This window comes from Globicephala melas, chromosome 19 (genome assembly GCF_963455315.2).
Source record: "Globicephala melas chromosome 19, mGloMel1.2, whole genome shotgun sequence".
NCBI classification, from domain to species: domain Eukaryota; kingdom Metazoa; phylum Chordata; class Mammalia; order Artiodactyla; family Delphinidae; genus Globicephala; species Globicephala melas.
The window spans coordinates 13,058,134-13,081,278 of NC_083332.1; the positions used below are offsets into that span (position 1 = coordinate 13,058,134).

Sequence of the window (23,145 nt, forward strand, 5' to 3'; positions counted from 1 at the left end):
ATTAATTTATTTCTAACTGCATTGGGTCTTTGTTGCTGTGCACGGGCTTTCTCCAGTTGCGGCGAGCATGGTGAACTCTTCATTGTGGTGCATGGGCTTCTCATTGCGGTGGCTTCTCTTGTTGCAGATCGCTGGCTCTAGGCGTGTGGGCTTCAGTAGTTGTGGCACGTGGGCTCAGTAGTTGTGGCTCACGGGCTTAGTTGTTACGCGGCATGTGGGATCTTCCCAGACCAGCACCCTAACCCGTGTCCCCTGCATTGGCAGGTGGATTCTTAAGCACTGTGCCACCAGGGAAGCCCTGTCTCAGCATCTTAGATATTATTTATGCACAAACTACCTCCACTGGATTATTGCTTCCAGATCCCTATTTGTTTTTGAAGCCCCTAAAAGATATTTATTCTTGTACTTTTTGTAAAATGTGTGAAAATAAACAATTTGTCTATGACATTGACCTTGTTTATATGTGACTGTATAAGTGACTGCACAACTAAGTATGTGACTGTGGCCCTCTGAGTGTGCGTGTATTGTATTTGGAAGGAGAAGTGAGAGATGAAGAGATTATGAAAGAATAAATGAATGAGGAGTGAAAAAATCACTGAGGATGTTTTCAGCCACAACAATGGAAGATTTCATTGCATCACAAGCTATCATTACATTAAGTAATAAGATGTCTAGAGGAGGCTGTGTCTGGGTCAGATCAGTGGGACCATGGCTTTATCATGGACCTACGGTCTATAACTGTTAGTATTTCTAAGGATATGTGTTATAATTGTGTTTGCGTTACATTCACCCCAACCTCCTGTGGTTCTAAACCTGGGATGACTATTGTCAGGGTGGCGATGTGCTGGGAGAAATATCACAGAGAGAGTTGTCACCAAAAAGTCATTAAGTTCCACTGTGGGCATTGTTCTATGCAGACAGTGGTGTTGACTGCAAATAATTTTCTTGTCTGATCTGTATGTCTTTTATTTCCTTTTCTTGCCTTATTGCACTGGATAGAACTGTAGTACTATGTTGAATAAGAAGGGTGAAAGAGGGCATCTTTGCCTTCTTCCTGATCTTAGGGGGAAAACATTCAGTTTCACCATTAAGTGTAAATGTCAGCTGTAGGTTTTTTGTAGATGCTCTTTTTCAAGTTGAGGAAGTTCCTTTCCATTCCTATTTTTCTAAGAGTTTAAAAAAATCATGATTGGGGACTTCCCTGGTGGTCCAGTGGTTAAAAATCTGCCTTCCAATGCAGGGGACATGGGTTCGATCCCTGGTCAGGGAACTAAGATCCCACATGCCACGGGGCAACTAAGCCCGTGTGCCACAACTACTGAGCCCACGTGCTCTAGAGCCTGTGTGCCGCAACTACTGAGTCTGTGAGCCACAACTAGAGAGCCTGTGTGCTGCAACTACTGAGATTGTGCACTCTGGAGCCCGTGCGCCGCAACTAGAGAAGCCTGTGTGCTCTGGAGTCCGCATGCCACAACTAGAGAGAAGCTTGTGCACTGCAACGAAGAGCCTGTGTGCTGCAATGAAAGATCCTGCATGCCACAACTAAGACCTGACACAGCCCAATTAAAAAAAAAAAGATCATGAATGGATGTTGAAATCCGGCAAATGTTTTTTCTTCATTGATTGATATGATCATGTGATTTTCTTTTCTTTAGCCTGTCTTCGTGGATTGTATTGATTGGTTTTCAAAGACTGTCATTGATAAAAAGCTGCAAAGAGTCCTTGTATTCAGTATCCATGGAAGGGGGGCAAGAAGATGAATAATCTGGGGCTGCAATCTGGGGAAACATGCTCTTCTGCCTACTCCTGTCTCTATGACATTACTATTTCTTACCTCTGTAAGAGTACATGGTGTACCATGCACTGGCTCTTAGAACTTCTGCTCAGAAATGATACACACCACTTCCATCCCCATTTCATTGGCCCAAACAAGTGACATAGCCAAGCCTGAGGTCAATAAGGCAGAGATTAATAATTTTCCCCAAGAAATGGATTCCTCACTTTGGAAAGGAAGAAGGTATTTTGAATGATAAGGCAGTATAACACATCCTAAGTTCTTATCTCCAACTCTGACTTTATTGTTTATTTATTTTTTGGCTGCATAGGGTCTCAGTTGTGGCACGTGAGATCTTTCGTTGCGGCATGTGGGCTTCTCTCTAGTTGCAGCACGTGGGCTTCTCTCTAGTTGTGATGCACGGGCTCTAGAGCACGTGGGCTCAGTAGTCACAGCACGCAGGCTTAGTTGCCCCTCGGCATGTGGGATCTTAGTTCCCCGACTAGGGATCGAACTGGCATCCCCTGCATTGCAGGACGGATTCTCAACCACTGGACCACCAGGGAAGTCCCTCCAACTCTGACTTTAAAGACAAAGACAAATTAGCTTTATTATTGTGTGTAGAAACCAGCTCAAGTTCAGATCCAAACTGGACCAGCTGATAAGCCAGTAGCAATGAAGACTCTCATCCTAAAAGTTCCCATGCCATTTTCCGACTAATGATCCGTAGAAAGGGATTTGCTGGTGGAAACCCCCATTAAGAAGAGCTAGTCCACAGTGCTGAGAAAGCAGGACCACTGTCCACTCTCCATGGTCCTGAACACCACTCTTGGCTACAGGAGGGTGGTTTCTTTCATCCCTGGGACCTTGGTGGATGCCTGTTAACCTCTTCAGCACTTACAGATTTTTAAAATGAAATATTGTCACATCACATAATGGTTATGGGATTTTTTTCTTAAATAACATAAAACTTCAACTCAACTTGCTTAAACAATCAGGAATTTGTAATCTCATATACCAAGAAGCCCGAGGGGAAGATAGATAAGGAGTTGGCTAATTCAGGAAATCACACTAATGTTATTGATCATTCAGATCCTTTCCATCTTTCAGCCTTGCTGTCCTCAGCATTTCAGCCTCATCCTCAAGTTTGATCATCTCAGGTCACACGGTGGCTACCGCAGTTATGGATATTAAATCCTTTGAGCAATGTCCAGAGGAAGAAAAGGGACAGCATTTCCATGTATCTTTCTTATCACTGAGGAAAACTTTTCCTAGGAGCCCCTAGCAGACTTTCCTTCAATCCCACATTAACATTCCATTAAAAATTGCAAACCCGGGCTTCCCTGGTGGTGCAGTGGTTGAGAGTCCGCCTGCCGATGCAGGGGACGTAGGTTCGCGCCCCGGTCCGGGAGGATCCCACATGCCGCGGAGCGGCTGGGCCCGTGAGCCATGGCCACTGAGCCTGCGCGTCTGGAGCCTGTGCTCCGCAACGGGAGAGGCCACAACACTGAGAGGCCCGTGTACCGCAAAAAAAAAAAAAAAAAAAAAAAAAAAAAAAATGCAAACCCCCTAGTGCTCCTGATATCCTAGTGCTCTACTTCCCCCCCGCCATAGCACATATCTCCTTCTAACACACCATAAATGTGCTTACTTTAAAAAAAAATGTATTTATTTGGCTGAGCCAGGTCTTAGTCGCGGCACACGGGGCCTTTGTTGCTGCGTGCGGGATTTAGTTACTTCCCTGACCAGGGATCGACCCCAGGTCCCCTGTATTGGGAGTGTGGAGTCTTAAGCACTGGACCAGCAGGGAAGTCCCAAGAATGTACTTACTTATTGGGACTTCCCTGGCGGTCCAGTGGTTAAGACTTCGCGCTTGCACTGCAGGAGGTGCGGGTTCGATCCTTTGTCTGGGAACCAAGATCCCACAAGCAAAAAAAAAAAAAAAAAAAAAGAAATGTGGTTACTTATTATGTTGTTGTTTATGACCTGTCTCTCTCTACTAGAATATAAGCTCCACCAGCTCAGAGGTTATTGCCTGTTTTGTTCACCTCTGTCCCCAGCACCCAAAAGAGGCACAGAGTAGGTGCTCAGTAAATACTTATTGAAAGAATGGATGACTGTCACATTGTGTCACATGCCTCAGCCCGAATGATTTGCTGGAAAGGGACATGAGACAACTATAACTGGCTCAGACCAGAGATGGTCTGCTTTGTAGAGCGGGGTTGGGGCCCACTTCTCCTGAAAGCTCAGGTCACAGCAAAGACGGTAGATTTCTGATCAAAATGGGGGTTATTTCAGGCCTCCATAATCTATTACAAGCCTCCAATACTTATTTCATATTTTCTCCCCTCTCCTTAAAACTCCAACTCCTCTCCCCCATCCTCACTCTCACAGATGGCTTTGCTTCTTCCACTGAAAATACGGAAGCAATAGAAGAGACATCCCATATGCTCCCACTACCACATCCACATACCTACCAGCATCGGGGCCCGGATGCTCTGCTATCCTCCTTTCTAAACCCAGCTTCTCCATTTGGACCCTGGATCCTACCTGTTTCTTACTCATAATTCTCCCCTCACCGCTTATCCTGCATCATCAGTTTTCCCCTGTCTATTCCTATCATTTCTATTATTTATTCTATCTCGGGAACTCCCTGGTGGTTCAGTGGTTAGGACTCCACGCTTCCACTGCCAGGGGCACAGGTTTGATCCCTGGTCAGGGAACTAAGATCCCACATGCTGCGATGTGGCCAAAAAAAAATACATAAAAATAAAAACATAGAGAAATTCTATCTCAATCCCACACCCCCTCCAGTTACCACCCCATTTCTCTGCCTCCTTGTACTAGTCAGGCTTCTCCAGAGAAACAGAACCAACAGAATACAGATATATATATATATATATATATATATATATATATACACACACATATATATTTATTACGAGGAGTTGGCTCATGCATTATGGAGGCCAAGTCCCAAGATCTTCCGTTGGCAATCTGGAGACCCAGGAGAGGCGATGTGTAGTTCCAGTGTAATTCCAAAGCCCTGAGAACCAGGAGAGCCTATGGTGTAAGTTCCGGTCCAAAATCCAGGATGCTTGAGACCCAGGAAGGGCCAATGTCTCAGCTCGAATCTGAAAGCCAGAAAAGAACACCATCTCAACTCAAAGCAGTCAGGCAGGTGGCACTCTCTCTTACTCAGCCTCTTCCTTCTATTCAGGTCTGTCGTTGATTAGATGAGGTCCACCCACAGTAGGGAAGGCAGTATATTTACTCAGTCTACCAGTTCAAATGTAATCTAATCCAGAAACACCCTCGCAGACACACCCTGAACAACGTTTGACCAAATGTCTGGGCACCCAATGGCCCAATCAAGTTGACACATAAAGTTGGCCATCACACTCCCTTTTCAGCAACTTTTGTCAAAAGAGTTGTTTATGTCATTGTCTCCTCTTCCCCTGTGTCTCCTCTGAGTAAGGCTTTTGCCCCAACCACTCCACATTCAGCTCTTGTTCAGACCACCAATGACCTCCATGTACCAGGGGCTCATCCTGGCCCTTATCTCTCATCTGTCTGTGATGCATGTATCTATTCTCATGGCTTAGAACCCAACCCCACCTCTACAGTCATGGCTCTTGTGGCAGATTGAATTCTTGGTGCAAATTTTCCCCCTCCCTGCATCTATACCCTTCCCATGGCCTCATTGAAGGCAGAGTTTACTTCCCTGCCCCTTGATTTTGGACCTAGCCATGTGACTTTTTTTTTTTTTTTTTTGCAGTACACGGGCCTCTCACTGTTGTGGCCTCTCCCGTTGCGGAGCACGGGCTCCGGACGCGCAGGCTCAGCGGTCAAGGCTCACGGGCCCAGCCGCTCCGCGGCATGTGGGATCTTCCCGGACCGGGGCACGAACCCGTGTCCCCTGCATCGGCAGGCGGACTCTCAACCACTGCGCCACCAGGGAAGCCCGCCATGTGACATTTTTTTAGCCAATGGTATGTATGTGCAATGATATACAATAATGTCCTGTTCTCAGTCTAGTCCTCAAGAGGCCTCATGGGTTTCCTGTGTCCTCCTGGGATTTTGTCATGACAATGAGAAGAGCTCCCCTGGCTTGCTGCTTTCCTTCAGCCTGGCCTCAGACCTGAGCCAGCCAGACCCTCAGCTTGAATCAGAGCCACCCAGCTGAACCCGACCTGCATCACCCAGCCCCAGAGGTCAGCAGAGCCATCCCCAGCTCCTCTGTGGATGGTTGAGCTAAGTAAGTGGTTACTGTGGTTTTGAAATTTTTGTGGTTGTTTGTCAGTCACAGCACACACTGACTGATACACCTCCCAAATTTAGCTCTTCAGACCTCACTCCTGAACTCCAGGCTTATACATCAAACTGACTACTGAACAACTTCATTTGGATGTCTAATGGGCTTCTCAAACTTATCATGGCGGAAAGGCAACTTCTTCCCTTCTCCACCCTAAACCTCTCCTTCTATTATTTTTCTCATCTTAGTAAAGGGCAGCTCCATCTTTCAAGACCCACAGGCCAAAGACTTTGGAATCATCCTCGGCCCCTCTCTTTTTATCATCTCCCACATCCAGTTAGTAAGTCCAGTCGATGCTACTTGAAAGAATATGCTGCATTGGACCATCGCTCGTTCCCTCTCTGGCCCCACCCTCTCCCAGCTGGACCATGGCAGCAGCCTCTTGCCTGTGCTCCCCAGTCCTGCTCTGAGCCCACCGTCTGTTCCCCACATGCAGCCAGAGGGACTCTGTGAACACCTGAGTCAGGTCAGGCCCCTCCCCTGCCCAGAGCGCTCTCCTGGCTCCATCTCACTCACAGTGAGTGTCTATTGACCAATGAATGAATAAACAAAATAATGATATATATGTCAAAGAAAAATTGACCAGTCGATCTAAGAAAGAAATGGAATGGATTTGCATTTCCTTAATGATCAGTGAACATATTTTCATATGCTTATTGGTCATTTGCATCAAAATGAGTCTTAGAGGGCTAAAATCAAGGTGTCAGCAGGGCTGATTCCTTAGGGAGGATCCTGGGAAGAATACGATTCCTTGCCTTTTTCAACTTCTAGTGGCCACCTGGATTCCTGGGCTTGTGGCGCCTTCCTCTAGCTTCATAGAACATCACCCCAGTCTCTGCTCCCATCATCACCTCTCCTTCTCATCTGTAGTCACATCTCCCTCTCATAAGGACATTTGTGTCTCCATTTACGGTTCATCCAGATAACCCAGCACAATCTCCCCATCTCAAGATCCTTAATTCAATTACATCTGCAAAGTTTCTTCTGCCAAAAAAAAGGTCACATTCATAGGTTCCAGGATTAGGACCTGGATATCTTAGGAGACCATTATCAATCAGCCTACCAGAGTCAGCCTTCCCTCTACTGTACCCAGGTTGTGGAAAGACTGAATTCCCTTTATTTTCCCCTGGAGATCTGTGTCCTGTCTGACTCTCTGATCATCCCTCAACCTGCTGCTCTTACCCAAGCTTTGTGATAATACCTTAATATCTATTCTTCCTTTATTAATAGGAAACTTGATTTTTTTACCAGGCGTATGGCTAACCTGAGTCATGACTCAGCTTCTTATGGCATCATATGCTCACCTGTAGCTAAGTTCTGACAGAAAGAGCTCTTAAAGGGTGGGGCATTCTCTTCTTCTTCCCTCCCTCCTATTCTCCACCTGTTGTCTGGGATACGGATGCAAAGGATGGAGTTCAAGCAATCATCTTGGACCGCGAAGAGGAAGCCACATATTGACGATGGAGCAACAATATAGAAGGAGCTTGGGTTCTCGCACTGTGGAACCCCAGACAGTCTGACACTGGAGCCCCGGACAGCTTGGGTGGCACCTCTCTTCATGAAGGAGAGAAGAATACTCCTCATTTGCAGTAAAATCAAATACGAATTAGTGATAGGCAGAATAATGGGCCCCCCCAAAGATGCCCCTGTCCTAATCCCCAGTTATGACAAGGAGGAGACAAGGTGGCAGATGGAATAAAAGCTGTTAATCAGCTGACCTCAAAATAAGGAAATTATCCTGCATTATCCGGGTGAGTCCAATGTGATCACAAAGATCCTTTAATATGGAAGAGGGGCAGAAGAGGAGGTCAGAGTCAGAGAGAGATTTGAGGATGTTGTGTTGCTGGCTTTGAAGAAGGAGGGGGCCACAAGCTAAGGAGTGTACGCAGCCTCTAGAAACTAGAAAATGCAAGGAAATGGATTGTCCCCTAGAGCCTCCAGAAGGAATGCAGCCCTGCCAACACCTTGATTTTAGCCCAGTGAGATCCACTTTAGACTTCTGACCTCCAGACCTGTCAGATAATGTCTGTGTTGTTTTAAACTACTAAGTTTGTAATCATTTGTTATGGCAGCAATAGAAAACTAATATATAATTGATCCAGGCTTCTTCCCCTGAATCTTTCTGTCTTTAAGGCCCATCACTAATAATAATAATCAAGGGACTTCCCTGGTGGTCCAGTGGTTAAGGATCCACCTTCCAGTGCAGGGGACACCAGCTCGATCCCTGGTCGGGGAACTAAGATCCCAAATGCCATGGGGCAACTATGCCTGCACGTCGCAACTACTGAGCCCGTGTGCCACAACGAAGAGCCCGCACGCCTTAATGAACGATCCTGCATGCTGCAGTGAAGATCCTGAGTGTCGCAACTAAGACCTGACGCAGCCAAATAAATAAAAATAAATTTAAAGAAATATTAATCAAAACCAACATCAACATTAATAGTTAACATACTGAGCATTTTCCTGTGCCTGACACAATCTCAGCACATGACACTTATCTCACGTAAGCCTCACAACAATCCTACAAAGGAAGTAGAAAGCCTTAAATACAAATGTGGGAAAAGAAAAATAAGGCTGAAAATTAGCAAGCTAAACATCAATCTCAAATGTTAGGATAAGAACAACACAATAAACTCAAAGAACGAATGAAAACCAAACGCACAATAGAAACTAATGCTGTTTATTATTATTAATGAAATAAGACCAAATGAAAGAAAAAACCCAAATATGCAATAGAGAGGATCTACAAAGCTAAATGTTGGTTATCACTAGTAATTTGAAAAGACTAATAAAACCCTTGCAATTATATCTCAACATAGATGAGAAAAAAGATTCAGCCATTAAAAAAAAGAAGGAAATCTTGCAATTTGCGACAGCATGGATGGCATTATGCTAAGTGAAATAAGTCAGACAGAGAAACAAATACTGTGTCATCTCGCTTATATGTGGAATCTAAAAAAACAAAACCAAAAACAAATGAAAAACTGAACTCACAGAAACAGAGAACAGATTGGTGGATGGATGAAGGTGGTCAACACGTACACATTCCCAGTTATAAGACAGATAAGTCCTGGGGATGTAATGCACAGCATGGGGACTATAGTTAGCAATACTGTATTGTATATTTGAAAGTTGCTAAGAGAGGACATCTTAAAGGTTCTCACCACAGGGAAAAAAATGCAATTATTCGAGGGGATGGATGTTAACTAAACTTACTGTGGTCATCATTTTGCAATATACGCATATATCATTATGTTGTACACCTTAAACATATACAATACTATATGTGAATTATATCTCAATAAAACTGGAAAAGAGAAGGAAAAAGAAAAAAGAGAGATAGAGAATATATCAATGACCAATATAAGCAACAGAAAGGGAAACCTTCCGAAATTTTGCCACTTGCAGCAACATGGGTGGACCTAGAGGGTATTATGCTCAGTGAAATAAGTCAGACAGAGAAAGACATATACTGTATGGTATCACTTACATGTGGAATCTAAAAAGTACAACGAACTAGTGAGTATAATAAGTAAGAAGCAGGGAATTCCCTGGCGGTCCAGTGGTTAGGATTCAGTGCTTTCACTGCCGTGGCCCGAGATCGAGTTCAATCCCTGGTCGGGGAGCTAAGATCCCACAAGCCTGGGAGCCAAAAAATAAAAAATAAAAATAAAGTAGACATAGATACAGAGAACAAACTAGTGGTTACCAGTGGGGAGGGGCAATATAGAGGTGGGAGAGTGGGAGGTGTAAAGCAGGCTATAAGGATGTAGTGTACAACACGGGGAATATTGCCAATATTTTATAGTAACTGTAAAAGGAGTGTAACTTTTAAAAATCGTATAAAAAGTAAAATAAAAGGAAAGGAAACGTTCCTTACAAGTCTCAAAACTAGAAGAGGTAACTAGCTTTTGTGTGTATTGTCTCCACTTCACACACGAGGAAACTGAAGTTCACAGAGGTTGAGTATCTTCCCGAGTTCACGCAGCAGGTAAGTGGCAGCGTCGGGATTTGAACCTGAGGCTCCAGCACTCACCCGCCCGCTACACGAATCTCTGGCTTTGGCGCCACCTCGCGAGAGTGCCCAGCCTCCCCTTCCCGGCCGGCAGCCCGCGAAACTCCGCCCCCTCCCCGGATTGAGTTTAGGGTTTCTACCGCCCACCTGCCGGGAATCTCCGGTCAAAGTTGTTGCAGCCCTTAGGAGGTTCAGACTCCGCTTACTCCACAGGCTTCCTCCTGAAATTTCATTTGATTTTCTCTTTCAGTTTCAATCACTCCCCTGCAGTGGCCCCCACCCTGCAGCCTTGATCACCTCTGAATTCCTGCCATGCCCTCCGGGTGGCAGGTTGCCTATTTGGAGCTCAATTATTGCTATAGCTGTCTCAGCTGGGAGCGGCCGCCTTGCTCAAGGGCCCCCAGCAGCCTGACATCACCTGGGAGCTGGTAGGAAATGCAGAAACGAAATCCTACCCCAGAACTGCTGAATCGGGATCAGTATCTTGACCCCCCCACACCCCACCTCGACCCCCAAGTAATCTGCGGCACAGTGAAGGCTGAGTAGCTCTGGCCTAGACCACAAGGGCACCGTGGGACCCAGGGAGCCTTCCAGGTAGGCCCCTCACCTGGAGCAGGTGTAGCTGAGAAAATGGTCTTCAGCCACATCCTGAAGTTAGATGATTTTGTGTCTGAGCTGGAGAAGATTCAAGTGCATTCCAGGCACCTGGGTTCCAGGCACTGTCTTACGAGGCTCCGTCGTGGACCCTAAGAGATGTTCCTTTTTCTATTGCTAATGGAATTTTAATTTGTTTGGAAAATTATATGAAATAAACTTTATAGGAGCTGAGCAAATTGAGGTATCAACACAGAAAATTCTAGATGTGATAAACAGTCAGTGACCTATGAAGTCTTAGAAGACCAAAGCCCTAACCCAGTGGTTCTCAAACTCTAGCATCAAGTCACCAGGAGGGCGTTTAAAACTCAGACTCTTGGGCCCCCACCCCTAGTTTCTGATTCATAGAACTGGGGTGGGGCTGAGAATCTGCATTTCTCACACGTTCCCGGGGATACTGATGATGTTAGTCCAGAGACCATGCTTTGAGAACCACTGTTTCCAAACTACAGAGTCAGGGCTGCTTTGGAGGGTTGTATTAGCCCTTGAGAATTATATAGAAATGATCCCAGTCAGTGACCTGTCATTACAGAAGAGTAATTCATTCCAATGATCCAGTGTAAATTTAAGTACCGATCTGAATATTTTCCTGTATTTATACACAGATTTAGCATTTTCATTTAAATTGTGTGTCACCTATAATGGGATTTATGTTCAGGTTCTACCCTGATTGAGACAAAAACTTGCTTTTTTCTTCTAGTGGCACTTTCAAGTGTATACCCACCTCCTTTTTTTATGGTCTGATGAGAAATGTCAAATCAAGATGTGAGATCTAAAAAGGGGATTTTTTTCCCCACATGTTACGAATCAAAATACATCGGTGGATGGTTTTTTAAAAACCTGCTGTTCTTCCCACTGCATTCCCAGAGTCCTTTGCAACGCACCTGTAATAGCTCTTTTCACATTGTGTTCGAATTATTGATTTACCATCTAACTTTCTGAAGGGCTCATGGGTTTCTCAAGGGCAGGACATTCTTCCATTTGAAGAAAAAAAATGTGCAATAAGGAGATGTTTATTTTTCTACTATTTGTCCACTCTGTGTTATCCACAGCGAGGAAAGTGTTTCTGGGGGAAGATGCCTGATGCGTGCTCACATGGGCATGTTTGATGTGTGCATGGAGTTTTGTGATTTTGAGATTTCATGGGGCGTAGGGTGGGAGCAGTTGAGAACGGGGGTTCTGTTGATGATGGTGGGCGTGTGATTCTGTTGGAAGGATATTGTCTGGGACCGTGTTTCTCTGGCACTGTGGTATCAAGCATGTGCCTACACTTGATGCCTGTAATCCTCTAGGATCCACCAGTGAGAATCAGTGACCATCAGTGGCTGACTGTGTGAAGGGGTACCCCTACACCCCCGAACCCATGTGTGTGTCTCTGGACTGGGGATGCTGTGCCCATGCACCAGATCTCTGTGGGTTCTCTCTGACGCTGGCTGTGTGCTGTGACTCCGTTCCTGTCCCTGGTCTGCCTCCGTGTCAGGGTCTCCTCACCATTCCATGTTGCTCTCTGTGTCTGAAGCTCATGGCCCTCCTGGGTGGCTGGGGCTCTGGGGGATTGTGTCCATCCCCAAGTCCGGTGGCCCTTGCAGAGCTGGGAGGGTGGGGACTCTGTGTCCCTGAGGTTAAGGAGGCCCGCTGGGAAGTTAGCAGCTGGAGATAAGATTTCACAGTCATGAGCGGAAAGGAGGGAGAAGGATCCAGATTTGGTCTGAGGCAGGGCCAGGCCAGAGTCCAGGGTCTCAGAATCATTATAAGAATAGTTCTAGGGACTTCCCTTGCAGTCAGTCCAGTGGTTAATACTCTGAGCTTCCACTGCAGGGGGTGTGGGTTCGATCCCTGGTTCAAGGAACTAAGATCCCGCATGCCATGCGGTGCGGCCAAAAAAAAAAAAAAAGTATAGTTCTAATAGCTCCTGTTAATTGTGCATATACCACGTGCCAGGCACTGTACTTCATGTTTTATAGTTATACTGCTTTTATATTTATACTGTCATTTATAAATATAACTATATTTATACTGTTGTATTTATTCAATATCACAATTAAGTATTTATAAATAATTATATGAATTGTTCCTAATGTTTTTGAATAATATTCTATTATTTATAAATTACATAGTAATTTTTTTTTTTTTTTTTTCGGTACGCGGGCCTCTCACCGTTGTGGCCTCTCCCGTTGCGGAGCACAGGCTCCGGACACGCAGGCTCAGCGGTCATGGCTCATGGGCCCAGACGCTCCACGGCATGTGGGATCCTCCCGGACCGGGGCACGAACCCACGTCCCCTGCATCGGCAGGCGGACTCTCAACCACTGTGCCACCAGGGAAGCCCCATAGTAATTTTTAATTATCATTTTCTATTATCATTTTCTATTATCCCATTGAAGGTAGGAAGAAAAGTTCAGAGAGGTGAGTTCACTTGCCCGAGGTCATTCAGCAAGGTGACAGAGTCAAAATTTGAACCTACTTCCAAGTGTTTCCGGCCTTTGGCTCGTGACCATTGCATTACCCTGGTCAAGGCGGAAGACGGCATCTGGGGGACCAGGAGGGAGCAGTGTTAGCTGGGTGGCCGTGCATAATAGCAGATTGTTGTCGGTGTCGCGTTGTGCTGGTGTGTGTTTATTGAGCCTTTAGTGTGTGCCAGGCACCGTGCTAAAGGCTTTCACAATAAGAATATGGCAAGTGCTCATATGGCATTTAGCAAGGGCCCTACTCTAAGTACTGTTATGTGGCTTAATTCATTTACTCCTTATACCAGCGTCCTGAGGTGGATACCGTCCTTGTCTCCATGAGGCCCTGAGGTGGAATCATGTGTGAAAGCTCGTGGAGGAGCTGGGAACTGGCTCCAGGCAGCCTGGCTCCATAAGCTGTTCCTTTAGCCCCCATACTTTCTATTATCCCTTGTAATCTTCACAACAATCCTATAGTGTAGGAAGAAATATCACCCATTTTACAGATGAGGAAACTGAGGCCCAGTCTTGGACTCACCCACAGAGCCACAGACTTGAACCACTGTCTGTCTGATCAGCTCATCCACACACCTGACCCTGTTCCTGTCTGGTGGGAGGCCAGGAACTCCAAAGAGCCTCTGAAGGGCCTTGGCCAGACTCCCAGATGCCAGGGGCCCTGTCTCTCCCTGAGGTCCCAGCCTCCCTAACCTTCTTGTGCAGCTCCTTAACTTTGCCTTTGGCTTGTGCCATTTCAGCTTGCTGATTAGTAAGCAGTCATGTTAACAAAAATTGTCTATTTTCCCCCAGATTAGGTTTTTATTTGTTTGTTTGTTGCTCTACAAAAGGTTTAAGTTTTGTACTGTTCAAAAGGTCCTTTGTTTATATTATAGATGCAAGATTTCCAATCTTGGTTAAGAGAATCTCCTAGCTCCTTGGGAGTGGGAATGCCGGGCAGTGGAGTGGGGGGGAGGCAGCCTCTTCTTCCTTCTCTCTCCCCCTCCTTGGCTTGTCCTTGGAGTGGGGACTGGGGGCGGGGTTATTTGATATCTTCTTGTCAATTTATAAGCCCTCTTTATATATTATAGCTACTAATTCTACGCTGTCCCAAGTGTTGCAGAATTTTCCCCAAGCCTTTTGTACATTGCCTTGCAATGGTTTTTGTTATGCAAATATGTCTAATATCTTAAGATTGGTTAGGAAGATCTCCTGCTCCTGGGGAGGTGGGGGGGTCCCCCTCCCCATCTCCCCTCTCCCCCCTCTTCCTTCCCCTCCAGGGTCTCTCTCTCCTTATCTCCAGCTGTTCTATTCCCAAGGGCCTGCCTCCCGGGAAGGGGACCTGCCCAGCGTGGAGGCCCAGCTCCCCTCCCCCTCTTTGGGTCTCTTGGTATTTGGAAGGGGGTTGTCCATTCCTTGTCAATTTTTAAGAGCTTCTCCTCCTTATGACTTTTTTTTTTTGCGGTACGCGGACCTCTCACTGCTGTGGCCTCTCCCGTTGCGGAGCACGGCCTCCGGGCGTGCAGGCTTAGCGGCCATGGCTCACGGGCCCAACCGCTCCGCGGCATGTGGGATCTTTCCGGACTGGGGCACGAACCCGTGTCCCCTGCATCGGCAGGCGGACCCTCAACCACTGAGCCACCAGGGAAGCCCCTCCCTATAACTATTAACTCTATGCTACCTTCTGTATTACAAGCCACTGGTCCTGTCATTTGCCACATTAAATCTTAAGCTGCTGAGTTTTATACAAATAAGTCCGTCTTGTATTCATCTGTTGTGGGTTTCCGACCTAGGCTGGGAAGACTCCCCGCTCCTAAGCGCCCTCCTCTTCCCTCCCTAAGTCCTTATCTCGCAGCTTTTCCCTTCCCACGGGTCAGGAGCATAAAAGCGCTGGAGGGCGCTGCCCTGCAGTGTCAACATGTCCCCTCTGTGCTCACTGCTGCTGGCCGTGGCCCTGGCGTCCGTCCCTGGCGTCCGAGGCAACTGCCCGGAGCCCGCCAGCCTCAAGAAACCCGACGGGACGCGCACGTGCGCCAAGCTCTACGAAAAGAGCGACCCCTACTACGATAACTGCTGCGGCGGCGCCGAGCTGTCGGTGGAGCCGGGCACCGACCTGCCCTACCTGCCCTCTGGCTGGAACAACGCCATCTCGTCCGCCGTGGTGGCCCCGCGCTGCGAGCTCGTCGTGTGGTCCTCTCGCGGCAAGGGCGGCAAGACGCGCAAATTCTCCTCCGGCACCTACCCGCGCCTGGAAGAGTACCGCCGCGGCATCTTCGGGGACTGGTCCAACTCCATCTCCGCGCTCTACTGCAGGTGCCCGCCCGCTGGCCCGCGCGCCTAGGGACTCGGCCCTCCAGTCCGCACATCCACCTGCCTAGCTCCCAACAGAGCACCCGGGCTCCAGCCCCATCATCCAGACTGCTGAGCCTCTGACCCAAATTGGGCATCCTTAGAACCAGTCCAGGAGGTCCCCCTTCTCACCCACGCCCCCTCCCCCAAGCCCATGCCCCTTGGATCTCCCAGACCCAACTCTGGGATTCCCAGGCTCAGAAGCTGACCCAGTAATCCAGCCTCCGTTCTGGGAGCACCCTCTCCAACCTCAGATCCCAGAGCTCTCAGACCCAACTCTGGGACTCCCAGATTCTAAACCTGACCCAGACCTCAAGACCCCAGACCTCATTCTAGGATTTACCCTATCTAGCCCTCATGCTCCACCCCCCTAGACCCTCTAGATCAGCCTTGGCCCCAGAAACCAGTTCCAGAGCCCCTGTTAAGGTTCTGAAGCCCCCAGACCCAACTTGGAGGCCCCTGAGCCCACCCTGGACTCACATATCCAAGCTCACAGACCTGGGGGCCCTAAATGTAGCCAGGGCACCCTCTAAAACCACCCCACCTGTCCCTCTACCCCCAAGAACTCCAAGAGCCTCCAGCCCCAAACTTCCAGGCCAGGATGCCTAGCTCCTGAACTTGGAGTCCAGCCCGGGACCCCCACCCCATTTCAGGCTTCTAGAATCCCTCCCACCTGGCACCCCCTGGTAATAATTTTTGATTCTGTGGCAGGTGCTACTGACACCTTAGCAATCCCTCATCTCCATCCCCCGCAAAGTGCTGAGCCCCTCACCTGGCCTTGTCCGTGGGGTCTGCTGAAGGCCGCAAGACCCAGAAGAGAGCTCACCGCCTGCCTCCACCACCCTTCCTTCCCTGTAATACAACTGTTATGAACTTGTCCCTGTCTGCCGTCTGTTGCTGCCTGGGACCCAAGCCCATGCAGATGCGGGTCAGGATGGAGGAGAGAGCAGGGTGGTCAGGCCTGGGTCAGCCCATACTTGGGACAATGCCGTGGATGGGGACACACCCATAGATTCCGACATGGGTTTAGGTGTGGACACCCCCCCCACACACAGGACATCTGGGTGACATGCCATGGTACTGCCGGTTGATTGTTAAACATTGAAATGCTTCCCACACTTTTTGATGGCTAGCCCTTCTCTGAATGCCCCCCAGCTGTTCAGGCCTGCCGGGACCTCCAGACTCCCTCAGGATTTATGAATAGGACAGTAGGAGGCCTTCAAGGACCCTGCTCCAGGCTAGGGCCAGGGTCCGTTTTGCAATCTGGTCACAGCCCAGGACTTATGGGTTGTGAAGTGCTTTCAGTGCCCCTCTACCCAACACATGGAGAATACTTTAGTTCTAATTTGTGTATTTTTGAAAATTCGAATTTGCAATTTACTACTCCCAAGGAGCAGGGCCCTTGATGGGTACCTGGGTTTGGGCGCTCTGGAGGAGTGAGGGAAGAGAAATGAGGGGTCTTGGGGGGAGAAGAAGTAGGGGGACAGCTCTGGGGGATGATAACTTGGGATTGGAGGAGGAAGGGAATCTGGGGGGATTCTGAGTTAAGAGACATGGGAGAAGAGGTAAGTGGAGAGGCTACGAGGCCATAAATTGGGGATATGTGAAGAGATCAGAGGTCAACGGAGGTACTGGAGGATCAAGGATTAGAGGATGTGCAAGTTGGAAAGTGGGAAATGAACACAGTGAAGTTTTTTTCTTTTTCTGGCCACCACGCACGGGTATGTGGTATCTTAGTTCCCCTGCCAGGGCTCGAACCTGCGCCCCCTGCAGTGGAAGCGCAGAGTCTTAAACACTGGACCGCCAGGGAAGTCCCTTGGTGAAGTTCTAAGGATCAAACACCACGGAAATAATCAGCATCCTTGGGCACATGTATTTATTCATTCAGTCAGCAAAGATTTATTGAGCCCCTACTATCTGTCAAGCACTGACTCAGGAAGAAGTGGCCACTGCCCTCATGGAAAATGCCAGAGAGTCAGACATTCAAAGATGTGTGAAGATGTCAAATGAGAAACTGAGGGTCAGGCAGGATTACGGGGGCATAGGAGGTGGTACGTGATCCAAGAGCAGCTGAGGGGTCGTGAAGGTCTAGAGGGAGCAGGGAGGTGCTCAGGGAACACGGTAAGCTTAAGGGTCAAGGAGGTGCCAAGGGTTAGGGACTTCTAAGGGTCAGGGAGCTGCTACGGGGTCAGAGAGACGCTAAGACGTCAGAAGTGATAAAGGAGCAAGAAGATGCTAAGGGCTCAGGGAGGTGTCAAGGGGTGGATGGATATGACAAGGGGTCAGAATGGGCCCGGAGCCAGCCAATCACTCCCTGAACTGCACAGACACAGAGGAGTCGGTCACCCTCGTCCGCAGCAGCCCACCGCGCTCCATCCGGTTCTTGGTCTTGTGCAGGAAGTGGACAAAGCGGACGCCAGGGCCGTACTGGCGGAATACGTGGGACACCTGGGGCAGCACCAGGGTCAGGAAGAAGTTCTTATGAGGGACCCATAAACCCTGCTCTCCTCCCTCTGTGAGGTCTTGGGATGCGAAAGCATGTGTGCGGGTGGCAGACGGGGTAGGGAGTCTCACCTGGACCCAGTGGCCAGGGGGGCCTCTCCCAGAGGTCCGGGGGGCCACGTGGTGCTGGGCGATGACTGTGCGGCGGTCAGCTGCCAGCAGCCAGACGTGCAGCTCATACACACACACGTCCAGTCGGCTGTCCTCATACCTGGGGGTGGGGGCCAGGCCTTCAGCTGTCTCCACTGCCCCTACCTCCCAGCCCCAAACCCTGGCTCAGCCGCCTGTCAGCACACACTCCCCGGCACCCACTTTGTGCACCGGGGCTGGGTGGTGCTAGCACCACAGCAGTGACCAAGACAACCCCACACCCCACCCTCATGGGATTCATGGTCCGGTGGGGGAGGTGGACATGTCACCAGGCAGTGACAAACAGGAATGGTCAGGGCCGAGATAGGGGAAATCCGGGGCCCCGGAGGGTAATGCATCTGACACAACCTGGGGGCGGCCAGGGGAAGGCTTCCTGGTGGAGCCGCATGTACCGACTCCTGAAGGAGACAGGGGACTTCGCCTCCAGAAAAGAGGGTGGCCACATCCAAGGAAGAAGGAACAGCCTGTGGGCTGGCACACTGCAAGAACGGACTCAGAGAGAAGGGGCCACAGAGGTGGGCAGGGCTGGGTCCTGCAGCGGCAGGAGGGTCTCTGGGAGGATGGCGTGAGGCTGGCGCTTCGGGGAGCGCCTGTGTGCGACCTGGCTGGGCAAGCCGGTGGTGCAGAGGCGCATACCAGTCCATGACTGTGATGTTTGGCTGCTCAACGTCGAGCAGCTCCTCCCACAAGCCCTCCGCCAGAAGGTCCACACTCTGCTGCTTCACGGTCCAGCTGTGAGAGACAGCACGGGGGAGGCGGGGTCTGCCATCTGCCGGGATTCTCCCAGGCCAGCCTGGCCCCAGCAAGCAGGGCACCCTGATCATTGCACCCTGGAAGTGATGTCAAGGGTACCGGCATAAGGGCACTGAGAGCTCACTCAGCCTACTTCACGGCCTCAGTTCCCATGAACTCCTCTGAAGGTAATACATCCTGAGCCCCGTGTTGCAGATGGGGAAACCGAGGCCCACAAAGGGAAGTGACGTGTCAAGATCGAGCAGCAAAGAAGTGGCAGAGCTGGGATCCCAACCCAGGTGCCTGTGACTCTGAGCTTCTGAGTTGCACCATCCCACCCACCGTTCAGAAGCAGGGCCTGGTTTAATGGCGGATAGCTGGTGGCCTGGGTGACCCTCCCCCTCCTACGGAAAGAGGCTGAGCATAGGAACAATATTAACTGCTGTTTATTTAACACCTACTATGTGCAGGCTACTCCCAGCGAGCCAGGCGTGTGTTTTATGGGCATGCTCTTATGACTAACCCTGTTTACAGAGCAGAAGACTAGGGCCCAGAGAGGCAGACTGTTTCTCCAGGTCTCACAGCGAGGAAGGCCGGAACAAGGAATCACAGGCAGGCCACCGTGAGTCCCGGCCACTCACCTGAGGCCCTGCTGGAGCTTCTCCGTCTTAATGTGCCAGCCTCGGAAATTGCCTGGCGGGTGGACGAGCAAAGGATTAGAATGTGCCCATTCTCCAGGGCCAGCCCCTCAGCACCGGGCTAGCCACAAAGCGCTTACCCAGAGTCTCCAGGGGTTGCTGTGTGGGACCAGTAGGGGGCGCTGGCTCATAAATGTTGATGCCTGAAATGTGCAGGAAAGCAGAGCCTCAGGCGCGCTGAAGCTGCCCCGCTTCCGAATGCTCCCCACTTTCTAACCCCAGGGCAGGTTGGAAGAGCAGGAATCAGTGCCCTGCCTGCCAGACCAGACCAGCCAGGCAGGGGTGAGTGGTGAGTCATGGCCCTGGGAGAGCCCTGAGAATGTCCTGGGGGCAGAGGGACAATGCTTGGAGAGGGAGGGCGTTGTGGTGAGACAGAGACAGAGGGACAGAGAGAGAGGCACCAAGAAAAAGAGATAAAATATGGGCGGAGGGAGGGAGGGAGAGATACGGAGTGAGACCAAGAGACACAGGGAGAGATAGATGGAGACACATGACGTAGAAAGAAACAGAGACGCAGGTGGGACAAAGAGACACAAGGAGACAGAGAGAGGCACAATGACAAAAAGGGACAGAGAGGGATGTAGAGGAATAAAAAGACAGAGGCACACTAACAGACAACGACGGAGAAACAGAGTAGAGAGACAAGCAAACAGTCGGAAAGAAGAGACAGACGGTCTGGGTGAGTGAGCCTGGGGAAAGAGGCGGAGACGTCTCCAGCTCCGCGCGGACTTCTGTCCCGCACCTTCGGGGTTGGGAGAGCGGAGCAGGTTGCGGTAGAGCGGCCGCTGCAGGAAGAGAAGCTTCCAGGTGAGGCGCGGGGGCAGCTCCAGGCTCCCTCCCGGCGGCGCCCATTCCTGTAGCAGCAGCTGCTGTGCATAGCCCTCGGTCGGCTGCTCAGGCACCGGGAGCCCGGGGGTCTCGGGGGCCGCGGGCGACGGCGGCGACGGGGGCGGGGGCGGCGACGGCAGCTCCTGGGTGCTCGAGGGTACCTCCATCCCGCCACCGAGCGCTGGTCCTTCCCGCACCTCCTCCATCCGTCGGGTCTGGGCGACTGTCCCGGCTCCTCTGCAGGGCTCGGTGTTAACCCAGGGCGGGAGAGGGCGGAGCGCCTCGGCTGGCATTTAGGCTGGCATTTAAGCGAAGGGTGTGTTGGGGGAAGGCTCTGGGGCCCCAGGCCCGAATCCCTCAGATCCAGCAGTCCAGGTCACAGCGCCTCCTTTTCCCAGACTGTAGAAGTCCGGGTCCCAGCCTTGCTCCGTTTCCCAAGCCTCCTGCTCCAGTTTCCCCAGGGCCAGTTGAGGACCCAGACACCAGCCCTGGGAGAGGGGTGGGACCAAGGCGCTAATGCCAGGGCTCTGGGGCACATCCACCTCTTTAAGATCCCACATGGCAGGATTAGAGGTTAATTAATGAAGCCCCCCTCTTCCCACCCCCGTCAGCTAGGCAGTAAGGGGTGGGGGCTGGGAGGGTAGGTCCTCTGCCAGTTCCTCCTCTGCCCTGACATGGGACACAACCTTGGGACCTGACATTTCCTGTTCTGGAAACATAGTGGGGGTGCAGTGGAGGTCAGAGAGAGACCTGGAGCCTGAGATGGGGAGTCACAGAGATGGGGAACATCAGGGAGACACTGAGATAGCACCAGAGAGGGAAGCAGCAACCCCTTCTGGGTATCAGGGGGGCTTGCATCCCTTCCTGGGGCTGGGGCAGGTGGCACAGCTGCCAAAGCTTCCTCCCTCGGAGGTCATAGGGAGTTTGGAGTGAGGGCTGGAGTGATGGTAGGGGTAGGAGGTCGGGGTGCAGAGGAAGTGGGGTGGCAGAGGAACCTGTAGGGCCAGACACCCACAGCCACTTTCTGCCCGGGCCACATCCCACACCCGGCCCCGGTAAGCACAGGCTCAGAGTCCCACACAGGTTACCAGTAACAAGTGCCACAGTGAGAGATTTCTGCTTGCTAGGTGCTGTCCTAAGCGCTTACAAGTTCATTTCATCCTCTAACGACGTAGGTGCTACTATTGTGGGCATTTTATAGGTAAAAGAAAGAATAGAGAACGCGTGTGGAGCTGCATGTCGGCCCAAGCGCTCCAGCATCCGCCTGCACACCAACCCTGAGTGGGGAACTGTTGTTATCCCCATTTCACGGATGAGGAAACAGAGTCCCACCTCACAGGCCTGGTCCCATACTGCCCCAGATAACCCCATATGCTTCCATGGGTGCCTCCTGCCTCAGATTCCCACAAGACCCTGAAAGACACATACTGCAGACATACAGAATTGAGCTCACACCGGAATGATGATGCTTGAGGAAACTGAGACTCAGAGAGGTCTAGTAACTCACCCAAGGTTGCACAGCTGGTGTGTGGCGAGCTGGACACAGAATCTCAGTGAGATACACAGGGATTCAGATTCAAACTGCCCCTAGAGAGAAACACTGGCTCAACACAGAAACAGACAGGAGAAAATGGTTACATTTATTGTCTGTCTTTAACTCATTAAATCTTACAACCCTGGGAGGTGGGAACTGGTAATAGTACCTCTATTGACAGATTGGGGAACTGAAGCAAGAGAGGTGAAGAGGGAAACTTGGGAATTAGCCAGGGCCCTGGGAGGAGGGAGAACCTATGGAAGCGGGCAAACCAACGAATGTGCAATAGCCCCGCTGCACCTGGAAGTCTCCAGGAGATTCCGAGACAAACACTCGCAGAGCCCGCAACACACACACAACCGGAAATACTCCCTTGGCCCACTACAAGCACACAAACCCACAGCCTTGTCTGGCTGGCTGCCCACCTGTCTTCATTGGAGGAGGGGGAGGGGGAGGGGAAAAGAGGGGGAGGGGAGGAGGGGAGGGGGAGGGGAAAAGGGGGAGGAGGAGGAGGGGGAGGGAGAGGGGAAAAGAGGGGGAGGGGGAGGGGAGGGGGAAAAGAGGGGAGGGGGAGGAGGAAAGGACAGAGCGAGAAGGAGGAGTGTCTGTCTAGTGGACTCAGAGCTGTCCCCTGGTCAGAATCCAGGGCAGGGAGTGGCTCGGAGCCAGAAACCTAAAAAAAAGCGCAGCAAGTCTATAGAATGGGGATCAACACCCCTCCTCTGTCTGCCCCCCTCCTGCCATGGTGTCCACATTATCTCCCTCCTGGCGTCCTCACCCCCTTCTCTTACACACACACACACACACACACACACACACACACACACACACGCCACAGCCAGAGGGGTCTTATGAAAGCTTAAACCCAAGCAGTCGCTCCCCCACTTAAACCTGCCATGGCTCCCCAGTGCTGGAGAAAAACCCCAGCTCTTTGCCAGCATTAGAGACCCTGGATTTCTGTTCCCTGTTCTCTCCCGTCTTAGGGACTTCGCTCAGAAAGTTCTTTCCTCCCAGAATGCCCTTCCCTCTCACCCATATCCCATACTCAGTGGTTCCCAAGCTTTAGGGCGCATTAGTTTCACCCAGGGAGCTTATTTTATATGTGTGTTTTCAAGCGCCACTCCCAGGAGTCTAATTCAGTCCCTCTGGGCCC

At 50.3% G+C, this 23,145-nt stretch overlaps 2 protein-coding genes across 2 annotated transcripts; one reads left to right on the forward strand and one right to left on the reverse strand.

The window, feature by feature from the left end:
* The first annotated feature begins 15,117 nt into the window (after positions 1 to 15,117).
* On the forward strand, positions 15,118 to 15,540 carry SYCN (syncollin). Its single transcript, XM_030874537.2, has one exon. The coding sequence runs from the start codon at positions 15,118 to 15,120 to the stop codon at positions 15,538 to 15,540; it is 423 nt and encodes a 140-aa protein (XP_030730397.2).
* Positions 15,541 to 17,855: 2,315 nt separating this feature from the next.
* NCCRP1 (NCCRP1, F-box associated domain containing) lies at positions 17,856 to 20,664 on the reverse strand. Its single transcript, XM_030874839.2, has 6 exons — positions 20,373 to 20,664; positions 19,711 to 19,773; positions 19,574 to 19,625; positions 18,837 to 18,932; positions 18,123 to 18,261; positions 17,856 to 17,996 (listed from the first exon to the last, which is right to left on the reverse strand). Exons 1-6 carry the CDS (start codon positions 20,662 to 20,664, stop codon positions 17,856 to 17,858), a joined length of 783 nt encoding a protein of 260 aa, XP_030730699.2.
* Between the last annotated feature and the right edge of the window lie 2,481 nt (positions 20,665 to 23,145).

Excerpts from the sequence above, each read along its gene's own strand:
- SYCN (XM_030874537.2), top strand. The coding sequence starts at position 15,118 with ATGTCCCCTCTGTGCTCACTGCTGCTGGCCGTGGCCCTGGCGTCCGTC.
- NCCRP1 (XM_030874839.2), bottom strand. The coding sequence starts at position 20,664 with ATGGAGGAGGTGCGGGAAGGACCAGCGCTCGGTGGCGGGATGGAGGTA. Across the intron at positions 19,774-20,372 it reads CCGCTCTCCCAACCCCGAAG|GCATCAACATTTATGAGCCA; the intron begins GTGCGGGACAGA and ends TGCACATTTCAG. Across the intron at positions 18,262-18,836 it reads AACATCACAGTCATGGACTG|GTATGAGGACAGCCGACTGG; the intron begins GTATGCGCCTCT and ends CCCCACCCCCAG.